The following is a 25,141-nucleotide window of genomic DNA, read 5'->3' as shown; positions in this document are numbered from 1 at the left end:
GGGGACAATTCATCTTCTCTGCAGTTTGTCCCTATACTTAATGACTGATAATGGATTTTAAAAGAGTATTTAAAAAGCCGAGCCTCTTGAGATTCTATTTTGAATGGAAATTTTCTCCCAACATATTGCATCTTAGAAAATTAAAAGCCAGGCTCACGTTGGCATAACATTGACGTGCGTGGATCAGAGTCATTTTCCCATTCTCTTGATTGTCTTGGTGGTTAATGGTGAAACGGAGAGTGTGAGATGTGTCCTACACGAGTTCACTTGCCTGTGTGTGTGTGCTGAAGTGGCACAGAATAGCTCTTCCAGACTGGAAGTGGAATGTGACCTTGGCCTAGAAGGGTCAACAGCCTCTTCCTGCAAAATACCAAATAGTTTACAAATCAGACTCTCCTCTTCCTCCTTTTCCTCCTCTTCCTCCTTTTCCTCCTTCCTCCTCTTCCTCTTCTTCCTCCTTCTCCTTTCCTCCACCTCCCCCCCCCCAATCTTCTTTAAAAAATCTATTCAACTCTACATATGTAGAACAGTAGTTAAGGTCACATGTAATAGATGTGGCATTATCTCACAAATTTTATTTGCAAAAACAAGCAGTGGGCTAGAACTGTGTGGTAGCTGTGGACTCTTGACCTCAGGTTGAGAGTGATGTGTGGTACTATGCCAGCTTGCAAGCTTTTGTGTCTCTTGGTGGGCTCTAGACCTTCATGCCAGCCTGCAGAAGCATAAGTAAGTCCAGATTCCAAGTTTTACCTGCTTTAGGGAGGATACCAGAGTGTTCTCTGCTGTGATGGTTTGTATATGGTTGCCCCCCCCCCCCCGGGAGTGGTACTATTAAGAGGTGTGGCCTTTTTAGAGTAGGAGTGTCACTGTGGGCGTGGTCTTAAGACCCTGTCCTTGGCTGCCTAGAAGTCAGTATTCTGCTAGCAGCCTTCAGATGAAGATGTAGAACTCTCAGCTCCTCCTGCACCATGCTTGCCTGGATGCTGCCATGCTCCCACCTTGATGATAATGGACTGAACCTCTGAACCTGTAAGCTGGCCTCAACTAAATGTTGTCCTTTATAAAACTTGTCTTGGTCATGGTGTCTGTTCACAGCAGTAAAACCCTAAGACACCTGCCTTAAATTACAATTCCATCCACACCTAATTGTCAATCTGTGAAGGAGAACTCAGCATTTCAGGGGGAGATCCCATTAAGCCTGGCTCCCTGTTCACATCAACAGGAGAAGCTGAAAGCTGAATGAGTAAGAACCACACTCCACCCCTTGCAGTTAGGAACCACCGTGGGCATCACCCGCCAGTCTTAACGGATCCACAATATCTACTGCATGCCCACAGCTGGTCAGCCTCTAGACTTACAGTTCATGCAAGAGCTGCTGGACTGCCTAAGTCCCTACTGGCCCAAAGATTTTTATTCTGGACTGGAAGAACCGAATATAAAGGGGAATGAGAACCTAAGTCAACCTTTCCTGTGGAAGGCAAGGCTTTAGCAGGTGGCTGTGTTCTGGCAAGAAGATAAGCTTTTTCTATGCAAGCAAATATTCATTCCATAACACACAATGTACAGGTGCCTGTGGAGCCCTGGGGATAGAATGGCCATCTGGGAGATATTCGGCTTCAAGGAAAGCTCATAGTCTGGTACAAAGCAAGAGATGAAAACACCCAAGGGTTCTGCAGCCTACCACCATGCTTTATTCTTAGCATCAAACCTGCAACACATGTGGTATTCATGTTGGGGTCCAGCTGTGGTTCCGCATCTTCTATTTCCTCTCTCTCGGGGTGTCCAGATGCCACCATGCACCAGGCTGGAAGGATGAAGTGGAGTCTGGAATGGGTGGGCTCTGTGAATTCCCAGTCTGGTCGGGAGTGAGTGCCTGGGGGAGGGGTGTTGAGAAGGCCTTCCATGAGGATCTTAATGAAACAGCTCTCTGAGACTATCTTAGCTGGTGCATAGACCTTTATTCAGGGACACTTTCTGAGGGGTATGAACCTTAGAGAAAGGAAAGTGGTCCTTCTTAGGGTGAAGTTCCATTGGCTGAGGCTGGGGATACCTCATTTGCATGGAGAGACATTCCAGGAAGTTGAACCTGTAATGTCACCAGGTAGACTGTGGTTTGGACTCCCCAGATCAGGCAGAGAAGAGGAAGGCCCCACTAAGAAAAGGGAATTCTCCATTTTGCACAGAGCTCAGGAAGCTTTCTGGACATGGTAGGCTACCACCTTATTAGTGAGGTAACAATCAACAAGACAAGACACACGAACATCAAGCTGTCACTTATGTGAGGACAGACAGCTGTCATTGATGTGAGGACAGAAGCCTCTCATGATCTGTAGGCCCAAGAAATCTTTCAGAGGGCTTGGTTCCTGTGACTACGTAAATTATAGGTTGGTATTTTATTTGAAGCCAAAGTTTCCAAAGGGGTCTGAACTACTCAAATATCTGCACGAAAGACAGAGATGAAGATATCTCTTATTGCACAGCTGCTCCTTATGAAATGGGAACACCTTGGTGTCCAGCATTAGCAATTAGCATTGTGGACGTGCCGTCTACATTAGGACATACAAAGAGGCCACAGAAGACAATGTAGTTGATCTATTTATTGATGTAAATTATTCATGGGGAGAATCTATCTACCTAATGTGACAAAGGCACTTTTCTTATTCACTTTATATCCCACTCACTTCCCCCTATTATTCCCCACCCCAATCCTTTCCCCATCCCCCCTCTCCTTCTTCTCTGAGCAGGTGGGGACCTCTCTGGGAAGCCCCCCACCCTAGCACATCAGATATCTATGGGAATAGACCCATCCTCCCGCACTGAGGCCAGACAAGGCAGCTCAGCTAGAACATATTCCACACAAAGGCAAGAGCTTTTGGGATAGCCCCTGCTCCAGTTGTTTGGGACGCACGTGAAGACCAAGCTTCACATCTGTTCCCGATATGCAGGGAGGCCTAGGTCCAGCCTGTGTATTCTTCTTGGTTGGTGGTTCAGTCTCTGAAAGCTCTAAGGGTCCAGATTACTTGACCCTGTTGGTCTTCCTGTGGAGTTCCTATCCCCTTTGGGGTCCACAACCCTTCCCCTTATTCTTCCATAAGAGTCCCCGGGCTCCATCTTCTGTTTGGCTGTGGGTGTCTACATCTGTCTGAGTCAGCTGCTGGGTGGAGCCTCTCAGAGGACTGTCATGCTAGACCCCTGTCTGCTAGCATAACAGAATAGGATTAAGACTATCAGGGATTGGTGCTTGCCCATGAGTTGTTGGCTGACCATTTCTCTGCTCCATTCCCCATCCCTGCTTTTTTTGTAGACAGGATAAATTTGGAGCTGAAAAGTTTTGTGGGTGGGTTAATGTGACAACAGGACTTTTGTTTTGCTTTGAGATAGTGTCTCACTATATAGCCCAGGGTAACCTTAGACTTATAAATCTTCCTGCTTCAGCCTCCCGAGTTCTGGGCTTACAAATATGTACTATCATGTCCAGCAGATGGGGAAACTTTTGAATAAAAGTCAAAGTAAATTGTAATTACTGATATACATATAGTTTGTAAGTTTGGTAAAATATACATTATCATGTATAGCTAATGGAGAGATGAAGGGTTATCCCTTCCTTCCTTGTTCCCTCCAACGGGCTGCATGTTAACCTTTTATATTTATAAATGACCATTCCATAATGTGTCCTGGGATGGATGCAAGCAAGGGACTCTCCAGCCTGTATGCCCACCTATGTCCAGAAGCACCTACAGTTCACGTTCCCACAGAAACACTAGATTTACAATCTCAAAGTCGTATAGTTATTTTGAAGTGTTTCTTGAGAGGGGGGAAGGGGTGCTCGTCACTGCTTGTCTTCCGGAGATGTGTAAAGCCCCACACCTCCTGATACTCTCTGGAAAGCAACGTAATCCAAAGGTCCTCACTTTGTAGTGTTTGCGGTAAGATTGCAGCATCTTAGCCTTTGAGTGTTTTCAGATTACTCCCATTTAAACATCTGTGATTCGTTATCGTAAATATCACAGTTGTGTGAGACCATATGCTTCAGTTTGAAGCGGATATATAAAGAAAGAACGTGAGCTGCAAATCTCAAGAACCTTAGACTTGCCTCGGGTACGTTCAAAGAACATTCTGAGACACGTAATCACAGTAATATACTTGAGATCCCATAGAAGAACCCTTCAATTGCAAAAGTTGCCACTTTTGATGGAAAGCTATGATTTACATTTGGCTCATGTGCTCCCATGATAATTCGGGTAGGAAGAAACAGAGCGCAAATGCTTTGGGCTACCTTGGTGTTTACTTCCTTCCAGGGAAAGGGGCAAAGGTTATTGTGCAGTGAGGAAATCATGAGACCCTAGAATACCACTAATGAGTGACAAGACCCACTTGGCCAATATGCACTATTGTTTTATTATCTGGAGCGCCAGGGCATAAAGTATGCAACGTCTCTTGGCAACTAGAGGATGAATAGGCATGACCTCAGGCCTGCTTGTGCTCCTGCTAACATCAAAAATATCCATATGTGCAGGCCAGAATTAATTGTGCCCTGTGTACTACAAGCCAAATCATTGTGTATTTTAATTTCTTGATTGGCTCTTGTCACCTAGACAGAAACAGTTTGTAATCACAGCTGGTGAGAGTTACATCCACTACAATTAGGAAGGAGGGCAGATGAGTTAATTGGTTGCAACCACAATGAGTCCACTAATACTCCTGGGTTGTCATCTCTGTGCTCGGACAGGCACTGAGCATAGCTGGAGAAGGACAGATTTAGGAAGTTCCTGCCCTCACAGAGGTCCTGGATTTCCAAAGTGATGGTTAAGAGAAAATGTTTGGGGTGCAGAAAGTAGCATTTTAGGGGCTGTGGTAGTTTGACTGAGACATCCCTCTTAAAACTCTTTGCATTATGAGAGGAACATACTCTAGGAAAGGCATACACTGATGCCTTAGGTCATGCCCTTCAGCCTCAGCTTCTTTGCATATATTGACATATATTCTAATATTTACACTGTCTTCTGAAAGTATTTCTCGACTCTTCTGGAGTCCAGATGCCCTTAGTCTGTCTTCCCATAGACTTTGACCCATGTGTGATTTGGGTTATTTGCTCTATGGGTTCCCCTGATTGGTCTCTTGACTTGAACATTCTGCTCAATTTAATCTTTGATAACACTTTTAGCTTCAAGCAGAGAGTATTTGGCCTCCCATTGAGCTGACTCCTTCTAGACCATGGAACAGTTTTTCTACACCAGTCATCCCATATCCCCCAAGTCACAGGGCAGCCGTCTGTGTTTGATGCAAAATACGTTGTTCCAACTATTCTCTTTATACCTTAAGGAGTAGTCTTTACCTCTAAAAGGCTCATCTTTCCTTATCTAGAAAACAGTGTTTTCATGAAACTATGGGAGATTTAAAAATCATTGGTGTTCAGGTAGTGAGCTCTCTGCTGAGCACATGGAGAAAGCTCTATAGATGGGAACTACTATTAAGGAAGTCAGATGCCACACTTAAAAGACAGCACTGATATATTCCAGTGAGTGCCTTGCAAATCTGGAGGAAAGAGGTTTTGTGATCTTCGGTGTCTGTTCATATGAGCCAAGGGCTGTTCATGCTAACTAGACTCACGTGGAGTAAACGTGATTGGGTATTATGGCACCTCTAGCTACATCGTAAACCAAGGCTTGATGTTTCCTATATATGCCAATACTTTACAGATTTTTTAATACCCAACTAACTTGTCCACTTTTATGAAACAAACTCATTCAAGACTGGCTTATTAAATTTTATGTAAAAAATCTAGTTTTGTAACTAAGCACGAATTATCTATAACAAATCAATCTTGTAATAAATCCCATGAAAATTAGCCTAAGATTGCCTTTCTAAGCCATTTTTAGAAAGCTCAGCTCTCTGGTGATACAAGATACATTTGTTGATAAGTTCCTGCCTCTGTGCCTTTGGGAATGGTGAGCCTGCTCACTGGTTGGCTTCCTTTTCCTGCTGGGTAGAATTTATTACATTGAATTATGACCTGCCTGTTTGTAATTTCTACCATATGCTACTTATTTGGCCTTTTGACATAATGACGAAATGGAACACTGGGCTTCAATATGGCAGCCCTCCAAATCTTCACGGGGTCAACTTTCTAGACTCCAAATATCACGGAGGTAGATAGCACGCAATATTCATCTTTGTCTTGGCATTTGTTCCTTCCTGTCTAGTATCATGCACACTGTAAGTGAAGAAATGACATGCTTAATGGGCTGCTGGATAAATATGTTGAGCTTTGGGATAATCTAATTCCTCCATTGTATGAGAATCATCTAACACTGGACTCTCTCCCAATACATTGCTCAGTAGTCAGACATGTTCCAGTTGAAAGGATCCAGTGACAGGCAAATTATCTCATCCAGAAAGAACCAGGCTTCTAAGTGATAGCCTGAACTTTTGTAGGCATTTACAGGATATAGATAAATACGAGGTCAGAAATACCAACATTCGCCTTACAGAGCTCCCTATCTGCACAGCTGTATCTCCTTCCCTCCCCCTTTTCTCTTTTGCATATTCCATGTGCTTCTGCAGAAGCTCAGAACATCTCCCAAGTGCACTCCTGTCCTCTTCCTTGATTGACATTTCTGAAAGGCTCTTAGAGAAAGGAGTCCTCCACTGTCCTTTTGTAGGTACAGTCCTCTCTCAAGACTGCAAATCTATGACTCCTTAAAGAAGTAAAGGCATCCCACTAAATGAAAAAAAAAAGAATATGCTGGAGGAGGTGGTGTATTATAGATAAAGGGGCAAGGAACTGTTAGAGACAGGGATATCTGGGAGAGTCGAGAGTGGAAAGGACCAGACTGAACTGTACCATCTGGGGAGAGGGGAGAGAGGAGAACCAGGTGCAACAGCCAGAAGATCCAAAGGTACAGAAAGAGAGCAGGTAATCAAAATGATTAAGTCATATAGCCCACCACCAGGGCTAGAGAAGTTCAGGGTAGGAGGTAGGGTATCCCACGGTATGTGAACTAGGAAGACCCTGTGACAGGTAGGGGCTGAGGGACTACAGGGAGAACTTGGCAGCCAGGTTTTGATAGTTAACTTGGCACCTCAGCTACTGATTGCTGGTTTGAAACCTAATACCCTCCCCTGCCTTGGTCTTCCCAGCATCAGAGCAAAGCCAGCGCTGCGACCTCCCATAGTGCTTTGCTTTCACAAACCAGAACCACAGTAATGGTGATGCTTTTCATTTGCCAATGGCCTGCAAGTGTTGGAGCTTGGATAGACAACTCCGTCTCTGAACCATGTATCCACTGGCAGGCCAGGGAAGCAGTGCCATGGCTTTTTGCCATCTATCTTCTGGTTCTGTGCTGGGTTCGAATGCTTCTCCTTATAGGCTGTGTCCTCCATAAAGATGTCTGCTGGTACAGCCTAGAGGAATGTGGGATTTCAAGACTTTCCAGGGTATCAAACCCCGTTGGGCTCTGGATTCCAGGGTACCCTGCCACCAGTGGGCATCCCCATTACTGTAAGTATAAGAGCATGTATCCTTACAGTAATAGTGGAGGAAACCTCTCCTCGTGTTCAATTACCCTAGAGATACTCACAGGGAGGGACCCAGATACACACCCAGATTAGTAGGGCAAGATGAGCTAAGGGCTTTGTAAGGAGGCTAGTTGACTCAAGGAAAGTCACCAAGGAGATCTCTTACACCCCCAGATGTGGTGGTTCTCAGCCCTACTGAATCCATGGCTCTGTCTCATTGGCTGGGGAAGTTTCTGATCATCACAATCATGCAAACACTCACCTGCATTCATGCCATAGTTCCTCAGTTGGATTTTGGGTAGTGGCTCTAAGGCTTAGCTGCCAGGTTGCCGTCCTGGAGTTGATGAAGTACAGTTTCAGGCTTTCTGCAATGTGCAAATCCACTCCATCTCCAACTCCAAACTCATAATCACCCTGGGATAGACTTGCTCAGCATCCAATCAGAGAGTAGCTTTCCATGCTTTAAAAGACACAGAAGATGAGTTTGACAGAAAACAGAAAACTGAGAACTAGCAGCTCAGTTTTTAATGGTCTGCAGAAGGAAAGAAATCTCCTGAAAGCAGATATGGGTTCTGTCTTTTCCTAGGAAGAAACCCTTAGGGTTTACATGGCAAAAATAGGTTTGTACTAAGGATTTCCTTGGCTGAATCATTCATTATATCTTCCTCCGACATGATAGAATTGAAACTCTGTTTTATCAAAGTTGGAATTGATGCGTGAGATGGTATTAAGGCTGTTTCACAAGTACTGTGTGTCTATCAAATCCACACAGTCTTTGGGAGTACAAATCCACTCCTGAGCTGATCCGTCATGCAGAGATATTCCCAAGACCTCACACAAGTTCTGTGGATGTCAGAACAATTCTGAGCCAAACACGGAGCGGAGCATACAGCCCAGTGAGTGCATGCAGGATGCTGGAGGGTATCACGCATGGAGGCTGGAACATGGGCCAGTCATCACCGTATGCCCTGCCATGAGTGGCACTGCACATTTGTGAATGGTGTCTTAGTCCCCAGAAGGCAAGAACAATGTGGGCTTGGGAAACCACAGGAAATGTTGTTTGTGTCTTTCATGCAGTTCTAATGAACCTCTGGATTAAGCTCACAAGTTCTTTCAGAAGATGCTAGTGCCTCTGGGTACCAATGGGATATGAAGGGGCATGAAGGGCCATCGGGTTGATATTGTACATCCTATGGTGGGTTCATCTGATGGTTCTGAACTAAATGCCAGTTTATTCATTAGAAAGGCCTTGTTCCATGAGCCCCCTGATGTTGAACTTCAACTAATATATGAGCCCTTTGTGCTCTCAGGACAGTTGAATTCTGTGGTTTTGGTTAGGCAAACGGTCCTTGGAAGAAGGGTTCAGCTTAACGTGAGAGAGAATAAAGTTTGTATTTACCCATTAGAGGATAGTGCCATGTCTCTGAAGATGACTAAGACAGGTAGTCCTGTGAACAGATACAGTTGAGAGAATTTGCAAGGCAGTCGGAGGCAAGTTGGTATCTTGGAATCATCAGTGTGGTTGAATCTGACAAGTGCTATAGATCAGGACTTCTCTACACACTGAAGGGGCCATTCTCTTGTGTGTGGGTAGAGGTGATGGGTATAGATCCTGTCTGGGGGAGGCTATAGCTCCCAGGATGACTGACTCACAGCCCTCCCTCCCAGTTCACACGCATCCTTGCACCGGTACTCAAAGACTGTGGGCAGCATCACAGTGGGCGAAATTTATGGCAGATGCAGTTTGCAAGCCTCAAGCAAGGCCTACAACCTTTAGAACCATTATCCCATCAAAGATGGGAGTGAATGGGCCACAGATGCAGCCAAATTCCCTTATAAGCATTTCACAGGACCCATGTATTAGTTCAGATCTCTGAGCAGAGAAGTCTTCAGTACTTAGCAGAGCAATGTAAATCCATCTGCATTTTCCCTTTTCCTGGTAGTACAGCTTAATTTTCTCCTCTGCTCCATTTTCTGTGATGGTGAGAAGTCTATGCCTTTGGGGTTCGCATCCCTGAGAACCAACATTTGAAACAAAGAAGTGGAGAAAGCACTGACATCCGGGTCAGGAAGATTAAGCCCCTTAATTCATGTGCCAAACTTCCCATTTCAGTGGTGGCTTTTGTCTCCCAGCTAAAGTTTGTCTTTTTGTGACATTTACATTAAGCCCAGAGGACATTTTGAGTGGAAACACGCTGAAAGCATAATTGAAACGCCAAGTGGTGCCGTTCATCTAATTTGCATTTTCCCCCAGGTGGGGTGGTTTCACCTCCCTCCCCCTCCTCCTGGAGTGCTCACAGATTATCTCAAAGAATGATGTTATGCAGCAGATGCCCATAAATCCTCGAGGAGGGCTCAGAACATGTCTAGCTTTTTCTTTCTTTCTTTCTTTTTTTTTTTTAATTCTTTCTAGAAGCTATTTTAAATGTCACCATGATAAAGTATGTGAGGAAATTTCCAGTAGGTTCAAGGGAGCATGGACAGTTTGTCGCCTTCCCCCATCCAGGAGGGTTTAGGTATTTGTTCACAAGTTTAATTGCGTATTAAAATTTTTTCCTTTGAGTCATCTATGGAAATATCATTCGGAGCTATAGAAACAAACATTTTCAATCATCATAAATCATCCAGTGGTTCCTGAGTTGTGTTTCTTAAACTCAGTACCTCTGGACATTCACTGGCTTCATCTCCATGCCAGATTGGCCCCTCACTGATGCTGCAGAACCAAAAAAAAAAAAAACAGTTTCTAATAGAAGAGTGTGAGGCATGGCCATTCTGTCACTTGTATACCTTAATTGGGAATATAGTATTAGAGTCGGTAAGAATGTAGAGCCTCTTTTCTATAGAATAAATTATTTCTCTTTTAATGACCTCTTCATTGTGGACACCAAGTGTGCCTTGCACATCACTGGTTACCCCATAGGAGCCACCTTGTTTGATTCTTTTGCTAGGATGAGTATCTTCATCAACCCTTCATTCCCAGCGGATGTCAGATATACTATGCATTCCAGTCTTGGCTGCTGTGATATGAATGTAAAATACCCCAATAGGCTCAGCTGTTTGCTCCCCAGTTGCAGGTGCTGTTTTAGAAGATGGAGGAACGTCTAGGAAGTAGAGCCTTCTGGAGGGAAGTGGGTTTACTGGGAGGGATTTGACCCTTGAGGTGTGACAACTCAGCCTCACTTCCTGTCTGCTCTCTGCTTCCTGATTATGGACACAGTATGCCTGGCTGCTGCCATGGCTTCCTGCAGTGCTGGACTGTGTGCCCTGAGACTGTGAGCCAGGATAAACATTTCTTCTCTGCAGTTACTTCTTGTATTTGGTCATAGTAATAAGGAAAGTAGTCACCTGGCTATCAGGCTTGGATTATAAAGTGGCTAGGGGCCAGCTTTAAGGGGTGTAAAGGGTGTGTAACCCAGATCAGGATTTCCAAGGAAGCCCTGGGTAGCAGTGAGAGGACTTAGTGACTAAACTCACGTCTTATTGATTTGAATTTTTAGGCTTGTTTTAATATACATTTACTAGAAAAGCACACCCTTTGGGTTGTGCATTGTCTTAGTCACTGTTCTATTGCTGAGACAAAATACCATGAGCAAGGCAACTTATAAAATGCAGCGTCTAATTGAATGCATGGTTCCAAAGAGTTAAAGTCCGTGAAAGATGGACAAAGGCAGGCAGGAAGCAGGGAGCCCGGGTCTTGGCCTGCAACACACTGGGAAGGATGAGTCTTTTGAAACCTTAAAGCCCCGCCCCCAACAACACACCTCCTCCAACAAGTCCACACCTCCTGATCCTTCCCAAACAGCTTCACCCACTGAGGGTCAATTATTCTGACAGATGGGGTGGGATGGCATTCTTATTCAATTTATACAACATGCTACTACAGGCATGTTATATAAAAATTATCCTCCCTTCTCAGAAAGGAAGAGACGATCCACGTGGCGTTGGTATGGGTAGAGAGGAGGAATTGTAATCCTGAAGGTGAACTTAAAGCTCTCAATGTGGTGCATTTCTAGGAAATAACACAGATTGGGTTTAAGTGGAGTTATTCTTATAAACAGTCTTTCAGTGTTACATCTGCTGTGAGTGAAATGCTGGACCTTCACCTGCTTCATATCACTCTTACTTCTCCATGCCCTTGCCAGGAAGCGATTGGGCTTCGCCCTACTAAGCAAAGAGTTTCACAAGCAGATGCACTGGACCTCAGAATCAGAGTGGAGCTGCATAGAGTGCCCGTCTCCATGGTAACAGCTCACTGTTCCTGATCTGAGCAAGGAGACCTGACTCAAAAGAAGTGGGGGGAGGGAAGCACAGGACGTGGGGACACCCTCTGGGAGAGGGAAGCTGTACAGCAAGAGGGGTGTGGAGATTCGGATGATCATCCTTGTCAGAGAGGCAAGTTCAGTCCCAAGAGCTCGGTGCACAGACGTGTATCTTATTTTGGTGCATGTCACCAGGGTATGAGGGATCCCATTTTCCAGACGGCAAGAGTAAAGATGTGGGGTGCTCCGCGGTAGCAGGTCTCCAAGGGGAGTCGGAATCAGAGAAAAGCTGGAAAGGCAGCATGCACACTGCCATTCCTGTGGCAGAGAAGGAACTCATCACAGTGGGCCAGGTCCCCAGCCTCCACTCGATGCCAGGAATGGCCAGGAGTTGTGGAAAGCTGGCATTCAGACAGGCAGTTTGTTATCTGACATCTCAGTTACTGACGTGGTATATACACTTGATTCATGAAGACTTCTTTTTTTCTCCAAATTTTGCTGTTTTTTTTTTTTAATTAACGTTCAGTTAGCATAAGATGTTAGTACCTTTGATGTGCTCATCTGTCACCTCTGATGTCCTTACCAACACACCTCATGTCCTCATCTCTGGCTCTGATGACTTCACTGGGTACCTCTGATGACCTCACTGGGTACCTCTGATGACTTCACTGGGTACCTCTGATGACCTTACTGGGTACCTCTGATGACATCACTGGGTACCTCTGATGACCTCACTGGGTACCTCTGATGACCTTACTGGGTACCTCTGATGACTTCACTGGGTACCTCTGATGACCTCACTGGGTACCTCTGATGACTTCACTGGGTACCTCTGATGACCTCACTGGGTACCTCTGATGACCTCACTGGGTATCTCTGATGACCTCACTGGGTACCTCTGACGACCTCCCAAGGATTCGTGAGATACCAAAGGTGATTGAGATGAGGAGTTGCTCTTCTTCTCTGGATCCTCTACTACTAGGAAGTGAATGTACCTCGAACTTAAGCAGACAGGTCAGGCTTGGGGTGCATTCTTGCCCCATATATTTCCATTTACCTGACCCTGATGAAGCAAGTCCCCAAGTCAGTTTCTTCTCCTGTGAAGTGGCGAATGTTGCTTCTACATTATTCTCCATGATACTCAGTGGGACTGTACTACCCCCAAGGAGACAAAATTTATGTTCATGTGGGAAGGAATAACGAGTTACTTAGAAAAGAATAAGCTGAGGTGGACATGAAGTACATAGACAAACATCAATGTATCTGTGATGTTAAATTTTTATGAGAGTGATAAAATTTAGGAAAATATACAAAATGTCTCTTTAGGGAAGTAGGTAATGACAAAGTAAAAAGCCAGAAAACACTGCTATTGTGTGAGGAAGAAAAGATATGGACCGTGCATTGACATAGCGCTGGGCAGTCAGGAGCCCTGCAGCTTGTGGTGGTGAGTGGTGGGTGCCATAACTGGTCCTATAGCAAAGCTATAGTAAGGTATAGGGAGAAATGAGCTAGAACCTCTGCCTTTACTAATACCAGGAGTCAGCCTAAACATAGGAGACTGTGTGCATGTGGCATGATAATGTGTATACTATGGAGTTCAGAGGAAACTGTGGCTCCATTTCTATACCCATCTCTACTGCAGGGCTCAACTAAGTCAGGAGGTAACCACAGGCCTTGATCTCAATTTGTAGCCATGTCTCCAGCCTGCTCTGCTCACAACAGGACCAGGGCTCTCATCCCCACCAACAAAGCATCTTTTACTCTTGGATAATAATGGGATTCAGGGAGAATGTCATGGTGGCTTCTCATATGGAATAAAAGTGGTTGGTTTATTGTTAAACACGTAGAAACGAATGTTAAAATGAGATTCATTTTCTTCTCTGGGCTGTAAAAATAAACAGATAAAAAGTAGAGATATCTCAATATGGTTGATAGGTACAACACATGGCTTGTTGTGTCAGGAAACAGAGAATGAAGCAGGTAAAGCCACTATTTATTTTATTTGTTCACTGGTTTTAGTTTGAGCTGTCACCCTGACATACCCTGGAATCACCTGGAAGGGAAGTCTTAATGAGGACTTGTCTAGACCAGTTGGGCCTATGAGTCTGTGTGGGATTGTTTTGACTGTTAGGGAGCTCTGTTGTGGGTAGTACCATCACCTTGGTAGGAGATCTCGACTAGCATGAGAGAACAGAGCTCATAGGAGCACTGAAACAGAGATCTTTGTGTTTATTCTCTCTCTTCTCTCGACTGTGGACATGATGCTTTGCATTCTTGCCTTGATTTCTCCACAGCCGTGGACTAGAACCCGGAATTGTAAGCCAAATAAACTCTCTGTCCTCCACGTTGCTTTTGTTCAATTTTGCTGCAATGACAGAAATGCAACCAGGACAAACTCGGCAGGTGGTTAGGGGATTCTAGGGTAAAAACTGTGCCAAGTACTTTCTGCCAGTGACAAAATCAACGTATGGGAAGGTAGAGGGGGAAGGTGCAGAAGGAGAGACGGAGCCCAGGAGGAGTAGGCAGACAGACTAGCCATGAAAGACATTGATTGCTATGTCTCACTTTGCAACGAGAAGCTATGGCTTCAGGAGAGTCGGATGGAGGCACTAGCCCATTGTAGAATGTGCAAGGGTTCCCTTTAAGGACCAAGGCTTGGAGTGACGGTCCCAATCCCTGGGCCCAGTCATCTCTCTCCTTGCTTCTTGCTTCCTGCCTTAGCCTCTATGCCTGTCTCCCTTGCTTATGTCTAGTTCACTTGGCACTACAGGACTCTTGCACAAGTTATGATTCTATCTCCCTGAAATGGCTCCTCTGTTACACATGGTAATGCTGAATTTATGTCCATGTCCCTTGTTAAATTTCAAGCTAGAGACTGTTGGTTCTTGTGAGTGCTATGAACTCAGTGTTCACCATATAGGCTCTTGTTCAGTATTTGTGGAAGATAGAGATGGAGTGCGGGAAATAGGAAGGGAAGAAGCAAGACCAGGAGGAAGTTTGATATGAATCCAGGACTCCCACAGTCCTCTCTCTGTCCATCTTCCCTTGCCCAGTGCCTTTAGAACAAAGGCCGTCTGCTTTGATCCTGTTCATGGGCTATGGCCAGAGTCCTTATGCTGGCTGTGTGGCAGCAAGTCTCTGCAGGTCTTGTCATTTTGGAGTGTTGGTCCCAGTGGATGTGAGCTCTGTGCTAATGACCCCTGTACAACTTATCTCCAAGAGCTGACAATGTGTAAGCCTGAGGAAGCTTGAGGACCAAGATAGTCATAGGAAGGGAACAAGAGTCAGAGAACTGCAGGTATCAAAGTCTATCTGAGCAATGGTAAAGATGGTCCTGGAGCCTGAATACAGGGCAAGTTAGTTAGGACTCTCTCTACAGCAACAGGATTGATGGAGCAATTATATATATATTTCAGGGGGTATTTATCAGACTGACTCACAGACTGTGACTTACTTCATTCAAAACTGTTTGTCTACCAATAGAAGGCCAAGAATCTTGTAGAGGTTCGGTCTACAAGGCTGGCTGGCTCAGTGGTCCCAATCTGGTGCTGGGGGCCTGGTAGATTCCTAGAGAGCTGCTGGTCTTCAGGTCACATTGGAACCCTGAAGAAGTAGGCTCTAACATCAGTGAAGGAATGTTACAGCAGTAAGGCAGATGAGCTTGCCAGCAAGAGTGGGGGCAAGTACGCCCAAAGCAAAAGCTACCTTTATCCATGTCCCTTTATGTAGGCTGGTTTTTCCCACTTCAAATGGCCCAATCAAGAAAATCCCCCACAGGCCTGCTGAGCAGTTGGATTTTAGTTGGTTCCAGATATAGTCGAGTACCAAGGTCAGCATCACACCGTGTGACTGAGAAGCAGTGAATGCAATTTACTTCTCAGCTATGGGAGCAGGACTGAGCTCTGTGGGACTCTGACATTCAGTTCTGAGTAGATCCCAGAAGGGCTCTACTCTGCTGAGTGACTGTCCTTATGTAATGATGATGCTGTCATGAACCAGGATTCTTTTCTCCATTTCTCATTTATAAACTATGTGGACTGCTCTTGGCACATTCTCCTAACCATAATGACCTTATCTAGAAAGCTCCAAGTAGGGGGATCAGAGCGGTGGTTGATTCTTCTCTGCTGTGAAGATGAGATCATGTGCGTAAACACTCAGCTCTGGATTCATGCGGAAGAGTGCTCCGCCTCCACCAGCTATCCTTGCTGCCAGGTGACGTCATAATGGTCATTTTAAGCACCATCTTCCTGGAAGCGCAAGGCAGCCTCAGCCCCTCAGATCTTTCCATAGCTTTAGCAGTATACTCAGACCCAAGTTGACATTGGGTCACCAAGAGACATAGAAAATAACATTCCCAGAGTAACATTGTAAGAGATGAAGGCTAAGAATAGCCCTGGTACTTGTTGATAGCATCATTAACATAGCGGCATCCTGGACTATGAGCCAATGACTAGGGTCAGTATAATCTTTAGTGGTGACTAAGTAGTGATTTGGGGAAACTACTCCATATCTGAACCCCACAAAAGTCATGTTAGGTGAATGAAGTCAAGAACAAAAGGAACCTGCTGGGTAGTTCTATTACCCACTGAATGCAATGTATGGTGTTGTCTCTGTGGCTCCATTACTGATGATGGTGAGGCTTCTAGGGAGGAAGGGAGCTACTGTACTCAGTAAGGGAGAGAACCAGTCAAGTTCTGTGCCATGATCTGAGGGATGGGCAGACAGCTCTGCCAACACCTCGGAAATGCACTGAGTTGCTTGTTCCATGTCTCATTACAGATTTATGGAGTAGACAAGACTGCCAGGGAGAGTATCAAACATGGGTGTGCCGTGCTCCTTATTGGGAGTTTTGCTTTAGTTACCTTCAGCCAGGTGCAATCTGAAAGTTTTAAGTCCAAAATTGCACAGGCATACACAAACACACGCAAGTGTACACACACACAAGTGTACACACACCGAGCATGGGATGGGGAAGAGGCAGAGACAGAGAAAGAGATATGGGGAGACTGACAGTGAAAGAAAGAGAAACACACATGCATACTAAGACAGAAACAGAGAGCGAGAAGAGAAGGAAGAGATGGTGAGACAGGGAAGAAGGGAAAGTGAGAAAGAGAGAGAGTATTTTATTGTTTATAGAGAAAGTGAGAAAGAGAGAATTTTATTGTTTATAGAATAAACAAACTTGGTGCAGCCGAATACTAGAGTATGATATCATGATCATGATCCGTGTAATGATTTGGATTCCACCCACATAGCTTTTATTACAGAAAAGTGTTATAATCATGTTTTTATTACTCGTTATTGTTATTAATTTCTTACCACGCATACTTTATACATTAAACTTTATCATAAGCATGTGTGCATATGAATAAGGATATTATGTATTCAGTTCTAGCCTGGGATGCACTGGGGTCTTAGAAACCATCTTAGAAACACTGGAGAGAAAGCTTAGTAGTTATGAGCACTTACAGCTCACTGAGGTACTCAAGTTCAGTTCCTGGCACTGACACTGGGCAACTCATATTTAACTGTCACTCCAACTGCAGGAGATCTAATGCCCCCCTCTGGTCCCCACAGGCACTTGCACTCATATGGTATACACCAACAGACATACAAATAAAGAAAAGTAAATCTTTAAGAAAATACCCACTGTAAATAAGAATGTACAAATATAATCCAATTCCATGCTCACCTACAAGGGTCCTCAAAATCAGTAACAGAAGGGAGGCAGGCAAGCAGATAGAGAACACATGGAGAGAGCTGGAATAGTGGGATTATGGGCCTGGTATAGAGACACCCCAGAGAGGAGCATGGTTCAATGTCATCAGCACCACTGGTACCATTGTGTAAGACCCAGGTGGCTCGTCTAAGAGCTTCTGACTCTATTTTTTTTCTCACATAGTTAAAGTTTGACCTCATCTACCCATCCTTCACATCCCAGGACCTCCATCTCCATCTCCATACCATGCCCTTAATCTGCGTCAAGCTACCTGATTTTCTTGGCTTTCCTTCTTGCCCATCTCCAAACCACTCTCTATAGCTCATGTCTATGACAGACATCTCTGTGACATCAAATGGTTCTCATGTGATTTCCAACCCTGCTCTGCACTAGAACCAGAGCACACACCTACTGCTGGTACAGTCTATTCTGTAGGATAAGTGGACGGCTTCCAGGAAACACCCTAATTTACTGGCTTTTTCTATTTGTTTAAAAAAAATTTTTTTCAGAATGTTCCTCCACTTGCCAACACCTCTCGCCCATTTTCAATTCACGACTCATAAGTGCCCCCAGGTGCCCTCTTTCCCCGAATCTATTTGGCACCCCCTGCACTTTCATGAACACCCATCATTTCTTTGAATAAGCTTGAATGCCTGAACACTCTCTCTTCACCCTTTATAGAGCCTGCTGGTCCACACAGTTTCAAGTTGCAGCTCAGTTATTGTCTTGTCAACACCATCTTTGATGCATCTCTCTGCTGTGGTTCTGCTCCAAGACTCAGGCACTGCAAAAACCAGGTCACTTCCATCAAACAAACTCATCCATATCTGACCCTTACTTCATCCGCAGCCCTTAGTTAGGGGCAGGGCATGCCCTATTCCTCAGCCTCCACAATGCTGAGCACTTCCCTAGAAAATAAAATTGAACCAAGGCTATATGGTTTTGTGTTTTCCTCTTTGAGCAGACCTCCTGTAGCCCAGGATAGTCCCTAATTTGTTATGTAGTCAAAGATGACTTTTTCTGATATTCCTGCATCTACCTCCAAATGCTAGGGATTAAAGACCCCTATCTCCATGCCCAATTTGAGCATCACTAGAGACCAAATACAGAACACTGTGTGTTTCTCTCTTCCAGATGAGCTGCATCCTAAGCCCAAGGTTGTGTCATGATTGGGTAAACTCCATCAGCATCATCAAAATCACTCTGAGACAAGTGGTTTTGATCAGGATAAAGGGCAGCTTTGTGGAGTAGTAGCACACACTCATAACACCCATGCTTAACAGATCAGAGACTTCTCCAGTGTTAAGTCCCATCCAACCGCCTCACCTTTCTTCCACTGTTTGTCTTCCTTCCTTAGTGACCTTCAGTGACTGCAAGGGCAATGAGAAGCTGCACTACGAGGTCTCAAGCCCACACTTCAAGGTGAACAGCGATGGCACCTTAGTGGCTCTCAGAAACATCACTGCGGTGGGCAGGACCCTGTTTGTCCATGCTAGGACTCCTCATGCTGAAGACATGGCAGAACTGGTGATTGTCGGGGGCAAAGACATCCAGGGCTCCTTGCAGGTAACTCGACTGCCGGGGCATGAGTTGCGAGACCAATGTTACCTTCTGTATCACGTGGGAGATGAGGGCTTGTTGTGTTGTTCTGGAGTCTTTATGGTGTTGTTAGCATTGCTATGAGTGACAAAAACCCAACCCAAAAAACAAAAGGTGAAGGACAAGGCAGTGGGAATGCAGGAGTGCATGTAACTGACATACTTTAGGCTTCCTTCTGCAGCAAGCGTGTCTCTGCATTGGTACCTAGACAAGGGCATCAGCTCTGATTTGTATCTGTCTTCTGATTCCATCTTGCTCATTGGCTCCTCTCTGCGGGTGTCCCAGTGCAGAGATTCCCTGATATGTCCACTTCCTTCTTCAGGCTGAATTAGCCTGGCTTTATCTCTTCCTGGTGATATCAACCAAAGCCTGTGCCTGATTCTCATTGGCTCTAACTATATTACATGACCATCCCTAAACTAGACACTGAACCACTTGGGACACCCTTCATGGTACCATGTCCTTTCCTGAAGATGTCTCCACCTGCCTAATACAGGGAGCTGGAATGAAAGAGGATATTTACTTAAAACTTAATGCAAGAGCTGTTATCAGAGAAAGAGGGATGGGTATTTGGCATGCCTGGAACACAATGGCTCTTAAATTTATAGCGAGGTGAGCACTGGACACAGAATGACTTTCCCCATCAACTGGCATGTATTCCCTTCTGGATACTCATGTATGCAAGCCCCCGGCACTCCCATATATGTGTATACACCTGATGAGTGCCCCATGTAATGTACGCATAATTATTGTGACTGGCTGAGTCCTTTGGTGATAATCTGCAACCAAGTCTTCCTTCTCTGGGGCTCAATGACTCTGGTGTTTTCATTAGAAGTTTCGAAAAGCACTCTGGCCGACTCCCAGAAAACAAAGACAGCAATAGTGGTGGTGTCCCCAGCTAGGCATGGAGAGCCTTTTCCCGTGCCTGCTGCCCTAGCTCTCCTCTCTGAGAACCCTGTGAGTCTCCTCCATCTAGTGATGCACAACCCTGCCTTGTCTGCAGTTGACTTCAGTAGAAGTCAGAGATTGCTGCCCCAGCTGGGTCGATTGTGAGGTGTAGAACTGACGAGAGCTGCCTCCACGCCAGCAGTGTCTCCACAATCTTAGAAGAGTGGTACAACTTCTCATCTGCAGACTGGTGACACAGGCTGGGATGGCTCACAAGTGGGCATGCTGTCATCACACTCATGACAGATGGGCCGAATGCCCTTGGCTGAACTGGAGTGTCTTTCCCAATGCACCACTTGTAGGAGTAACCATCAGTTGGTCACGTATAGCTGTTTCTGGGGATGGATTCTGTTTACCATGTCTGGGCAGAATAAACTCCAGGGTTCTCCTTTCTGTTTGTGAGTCTGCAAGTTAGGGGGAGATTGAAACACCACACATGCATGCACACACGCATGCACATGAACACCACTGATACTTTATCTATGATTTGATAGTTTCATGCAGTATGCAGGGCATTTTGATCCCATTTGCCCCTCCTACGATTTTACTAGCCCCATGCCTTCTGAAGTCATTTCCAACAAGTCCCCCTTACTTTTCAAGTCTTTCTCTTCATGACCCACTGGGTCTAACCTGGGTTGCCTGCATAAGCACGGATTTGGGGCTTGGGGTTGGTTACTGGATGAGGGGCCACTTACTAGTAACTAAGTCACAAAAAACCAAAGTGACTTCCCCTCTTAGAAGCCATCAGCCACCAGTAGTTCCTCAAATAGGGATGGCAGATCATGAGCCCCTCCCCCATCCAGGATGTGACAACGACAGGCTTGGTCTTATGCAGCACGTTCTGTACTGAGTACAAAGGCCGTGTCATATCCAAAAGACATCATTTTATGGCGCTCCTCCCCACCCTCTGGATCTTTCATTCCCTGTGCCCTTGAGCCCTGGGGTTGGGTTGATGCAGATGTCTGTGCAGGGACTGATGCCCATGACAACAAGACGCTTCTCTGACCAAGGCTGTGAGCAGCATTAAACTATAAACATAAACATTCAGAAGGCATTTGACAGCATGCCTATTATTAGTAGTATTAAGCCAACAATGTCACTGATTTTTTTAAAGACAGTAGGACATTGGTGACTGTATTCACCAGCGGAGTAGTCATCCATACACAAAGGCAAGCCTGTTTCTTACTGGCTGGTGCTGGTTTCATGGCATCTCACTGACTTGTGATAGAGCAACTTGTCAAACAATGCAAACACACAACTGCCAGACTGTGCGAGTGAAAAATAGATAGATAGATAGATAGATAGATAGATAGATAGATAGATAGATAGATAGATAGGTAGATAGATAGGTAGATAGATAGATAGATAGATAGATAGATAGATAGATAGATAGAGCTTCTTAAGGGAGTGTAAATGGTATGAAGACCAGGAGAGGGGATGATTACATAAGGAACTAAATGTTTCTAATGGGCATCGTTTGCCATGATTATTGGTTCATATTTATAGGAAGTAAACAATGTCATAGTGTTTGCTCAAAGGATGGAAGGGAGGATTCTGGGTACTTCTCAGGACAAAAACCTCCCTCAAAGGACAGGGACCCGGGGTCAGTGGCTTCTAGCTTTGGCTGGAGTCAGGTTTAGGGTCCTAGTTGGGTCTCTCAACCTTTATTCGCGTCTCTCGAGGCCCCGTGAGGCGCTTCCAGCAGCCCACCTCCTCCCAGTCCTGGTTGGTTCCCATTTGCCACTGTCTATATGTACCATGAACAGAGCTCTGCTGAGATTGTTTGCTTCCTACAAAGCACTGGGGGAGGGGTGGGGGAGGGAGCTGGCTGCTATGGCATTCTGAGGGCCAGACTCCATTAGAACAGGCTCCAGGAGCCTTGATAATGTTAGGAGGTTTAGATGTGCTCAGATGTATCCATAACCCAAAAAAAAAAAAATCTTGAAAAGGAAAAAAGAAAAGGAAAACCAGGTAGGATCCTGGAGAGGGAGGGGTGGGTCATGCCTGAGTGTGTGTGTGTGTGTGTGTGTGTGTGTGTGTGTGTATGAGAGAGAGAGGGGGGACAGACAGAGACAGAGACATACAGAGAGACAACAGAGACAGAGGAAAGGGGGGAAAAGAGACAGAGAGAAAACACACACACATATGCTTATACAGGCATACACACACATGCGTGGGATGTACATGTGTACCTGAGCATATGGAGGCCAGCGATTCGCCATTTGCCATCCTATATTTTCAGGCAGATTAGTCTCTCCGTGAATGCAAAGCTTACCAATTCAACCAGACAGGCTAGCCATAAGCTCTAGGAATCCTCCTGCCTCTGAAGTTAGAGACTGGCATCCCTGTATTCCTCTCACATGGGTCCTGGGGATCTGATATGAGGTCCTCATATGTACATAGCAGTTGCTTTGCCAACTGTGCCATTTCACCATTTCTGAGCGGGTGTTTGAAAAGGCCCCACTGTGTGGTCAGGCAGAGCAAGGCTATAGGGGACTATAAGGGGCTATCAATAAGTAGGAACATTATTTGCTCTCTTGCCACTGTCATCGAAATACCTATAGCCTATAGGAACAATGTAAAGGGAGATTAATTTCTGGTCACTGTTCAAGAGATTTCACCGCAGATACTTGGCTCTGCTGATTCCGGGTCTGTGGTGAGGCGAGTGCATGGGCCCTGTGGGAGCACACAGATTATGGGATACAGGCAGACAGGGATAGAACTGGGGACAAGGCAGAGCTTTCAGAGGCATGCCCCAAGTGACTGGCTTCCTCCAATTAGGCCACACTTTCTAACGATTCCAGAACATTCTAAAATAGTACCACCAGCTGGTGACCCAAGTATCCCACATATGGACCTGGGAGGAATATTTCATCTTCACACCCTAACTGCACAAGCATTGACCTGGCGTCCCATCAGAGGGGAAAGTGAAGGTACACAGGCATGGTTTTAGTACTCAGTGCACAGAAATGTAAAAGGGAGGGACACTATGAGCCTTTGGAGAAGGGAAGGGTCAAGAATCCCGAGCCATTTATACATGCAGTTTGTGAGGGTCCCCCTCTCATGTGTTATACTTTTGGTGTATGTGGTTGTGAACGTGTGTTAGTTATACTTGTTGGTTTGTGTAATGCAGCAAGCGTTCTGCACTCCATCTTGCTGAGAAAGATCTGTGAAGACTGACTAGTCCAAGGTCACGCAATGGTATTGGTGAATTCTGTGCAGAGTCACCCTGGCTGCTCAGCCCGTGCCTCGGGCATCCTTAAGGTGCTGCCCTTTCCTGGCCTGAGCTGTCCCTTGAAGGATGGTCCCTTCGGAGAGTGAGGAATGTGCCATGAGGTCATACCTCCTGAGGGAAATGACTAATCGCCGACAGGATACGTCTCTCCTTAGCTCTTTGACCTTGGGTAAATGGCTGTGCCTCCCCAGCCTTCATTTACTTTGAGTTTATCATCCATAAAGAAGAGATGGTAATGGACCTCCCAGGGTCTTCGTGGGGATCAAACTGAGACAATGTATGCAGTAGTAACTGTTAGCATTTTGCTGGGGCTACAGTAATGGCCAATGCTGATGCTTATGTAATGTGCCAAGAGCTCAGCCCTCCCCTGCCTTATTCACTCCTTATGTCCCACGGCCTGCCAAGAGCAGGGCATCATCATCTCCTCCTCATGGGTGAGGAGTGTGAGAGGCAATGATGGTGACCCTGGTCCGAATGCACAGCAAGTAGGTCATGGGGCTGAGGCTCAGCTCTGACTCCTCTGTTCTGACCAGGGGTGGAGACTTGATCTTCTCCCAGTCAGGAACTAAGCATGAACACAGAGGTCACATTCCAGAGACTATGGTAACTGTGGCAAGTGAGAAGCCTGATCCAGTCTGGAATGTCACGGGCTCCTTCCTATTCAATACTATTCCGACTCTCTCTGACCTATGGCTGAAACTAGAAGAATATTTTGAGACCCCTTATTCATACTTAGCATTACTCTCCATTTTAACTTACTTCTGTCTCTACCCAGGAGTTTGAGACTGGTCTTGTCACTCAACTAGGAGAGCTGCAGCCACGGCTATGAGAAGGAAGTGTGTCCCCTCAGGGTTAGGCGGCACACTCTGTACTCCCCATAGAACTACAACGCCTGAGTGTCCTGCATTGGGAGCTGAAGGAGACTAAAGAGAAAGCATTGAGTTAAAATCACGGGAAAAGTGGGCAAGCAAAGAGGGGTTTAGACTCATGTGAAAGGCAATAGTGATATTTGTAGACTCTTGGCAGACAGAGAGGAACAGACAGGATGGAAAGGTTTGGAAGTCTTGAATCAAGTAGAGATGAGAGCAAGTAGAGATGATGGCCACTACTCTTTTCAAGAATCTACTTCGTGGAACCCTTTAAAGGGTGTGAACCTCAACATATGTTTTAATGGATGTTTTTTTTTTCTCATTTTTACACTCTCCCGGTGAGGTTGGTCATGTTATTCCCCTACCATATGCACACAAGAGAACTCAGCCAAGAGCCCTAACTTGAAATTGACAGGAAGGAAGATTGAAACCCAGGCTCCTCTCTTCAAGCACACATCCCTTGATACTCTGCTGGCAGGAATACTACCCTGGGCAGGTGCCGCCATTGCCCATGGGTCAAGAGACTTGCAGTATATGGCTGCATAGAAGCAACTGGGGAAATTACATGTACAGAGTATGGCTTGAAGGAAGAACTGGGCCAACATGTGTGTCTGAATGATTCTGTTTTCCGGCCTGGAAGACCTAGATGAATGAGACCAGGTAGGACTGAAGTAGATAGGCCGGAAGTTTGGTAAGACCTGTGCATATTGAACTAGAGGCTCTTGAGACTGCTTGATAGACATTTCCAGGAGTTGGTGACTAGTGTGGGACCATTCAAGATGGCAGGACTTTTGCTTTGGAGTAGAAATGAGGAGGCCCACTTCTCCACCCCTCTGCTTACTGATTGCTTGACTCTGGACAAGCCACTCACCACTCTGAACCCTGATACCTTTGTCTATGAAATAGGGATAAGAGCAGAATCCAGGGCTCTGTGTCTCTCCACTGGGCATAGCAGATGGCCTCAAGCAGTGGAGGGGTCAACAGGGTTTCTTTG

At 45.5% G+C, this 25,141-nt stretch overlaps 1 protein-coding gene across 1 annotated transcript in view; it reads left to right on the top strand.

The window, feature by feature from the left end:
* Cdh13 (cadherin 13) overlaps positions 1 to 25,141 on the top strand; it is a 1,034,078-nt gene that overhangs the window by 378,233 nt on the left and 630,704 nt on the right. The window contains exon 3 of the mRNA XM_021169677.3: positions 18,854 to 19,062. Within this exon, the coding sequence (XP_021025336.1) occupies positions 18,854 to 19,062 (209 nt within the window). The remainder of the gene's footprint in view (positions 1 to 18,853; positions 19,063 to 25,141) is intronic.

This window comes from Mus caroli, unplaced genomic scaffold, assembly GCF_978045245.1.
Source record: "Mus caroli unplaced genomic scaffold, Mus_caroli_1 scaffold_10, whole genome shotgun sequence".
NCBI classification, from domain to species: Eukaryota; Metazoa; Chordata; class Mammalia; order Rodentia; family Muridae; genus Mus; species Mus caroli.
Note: the sequence above shows the minus strand (reverse complement) of the source record. Positions and strands in the feature narration are given on the sequence as shown.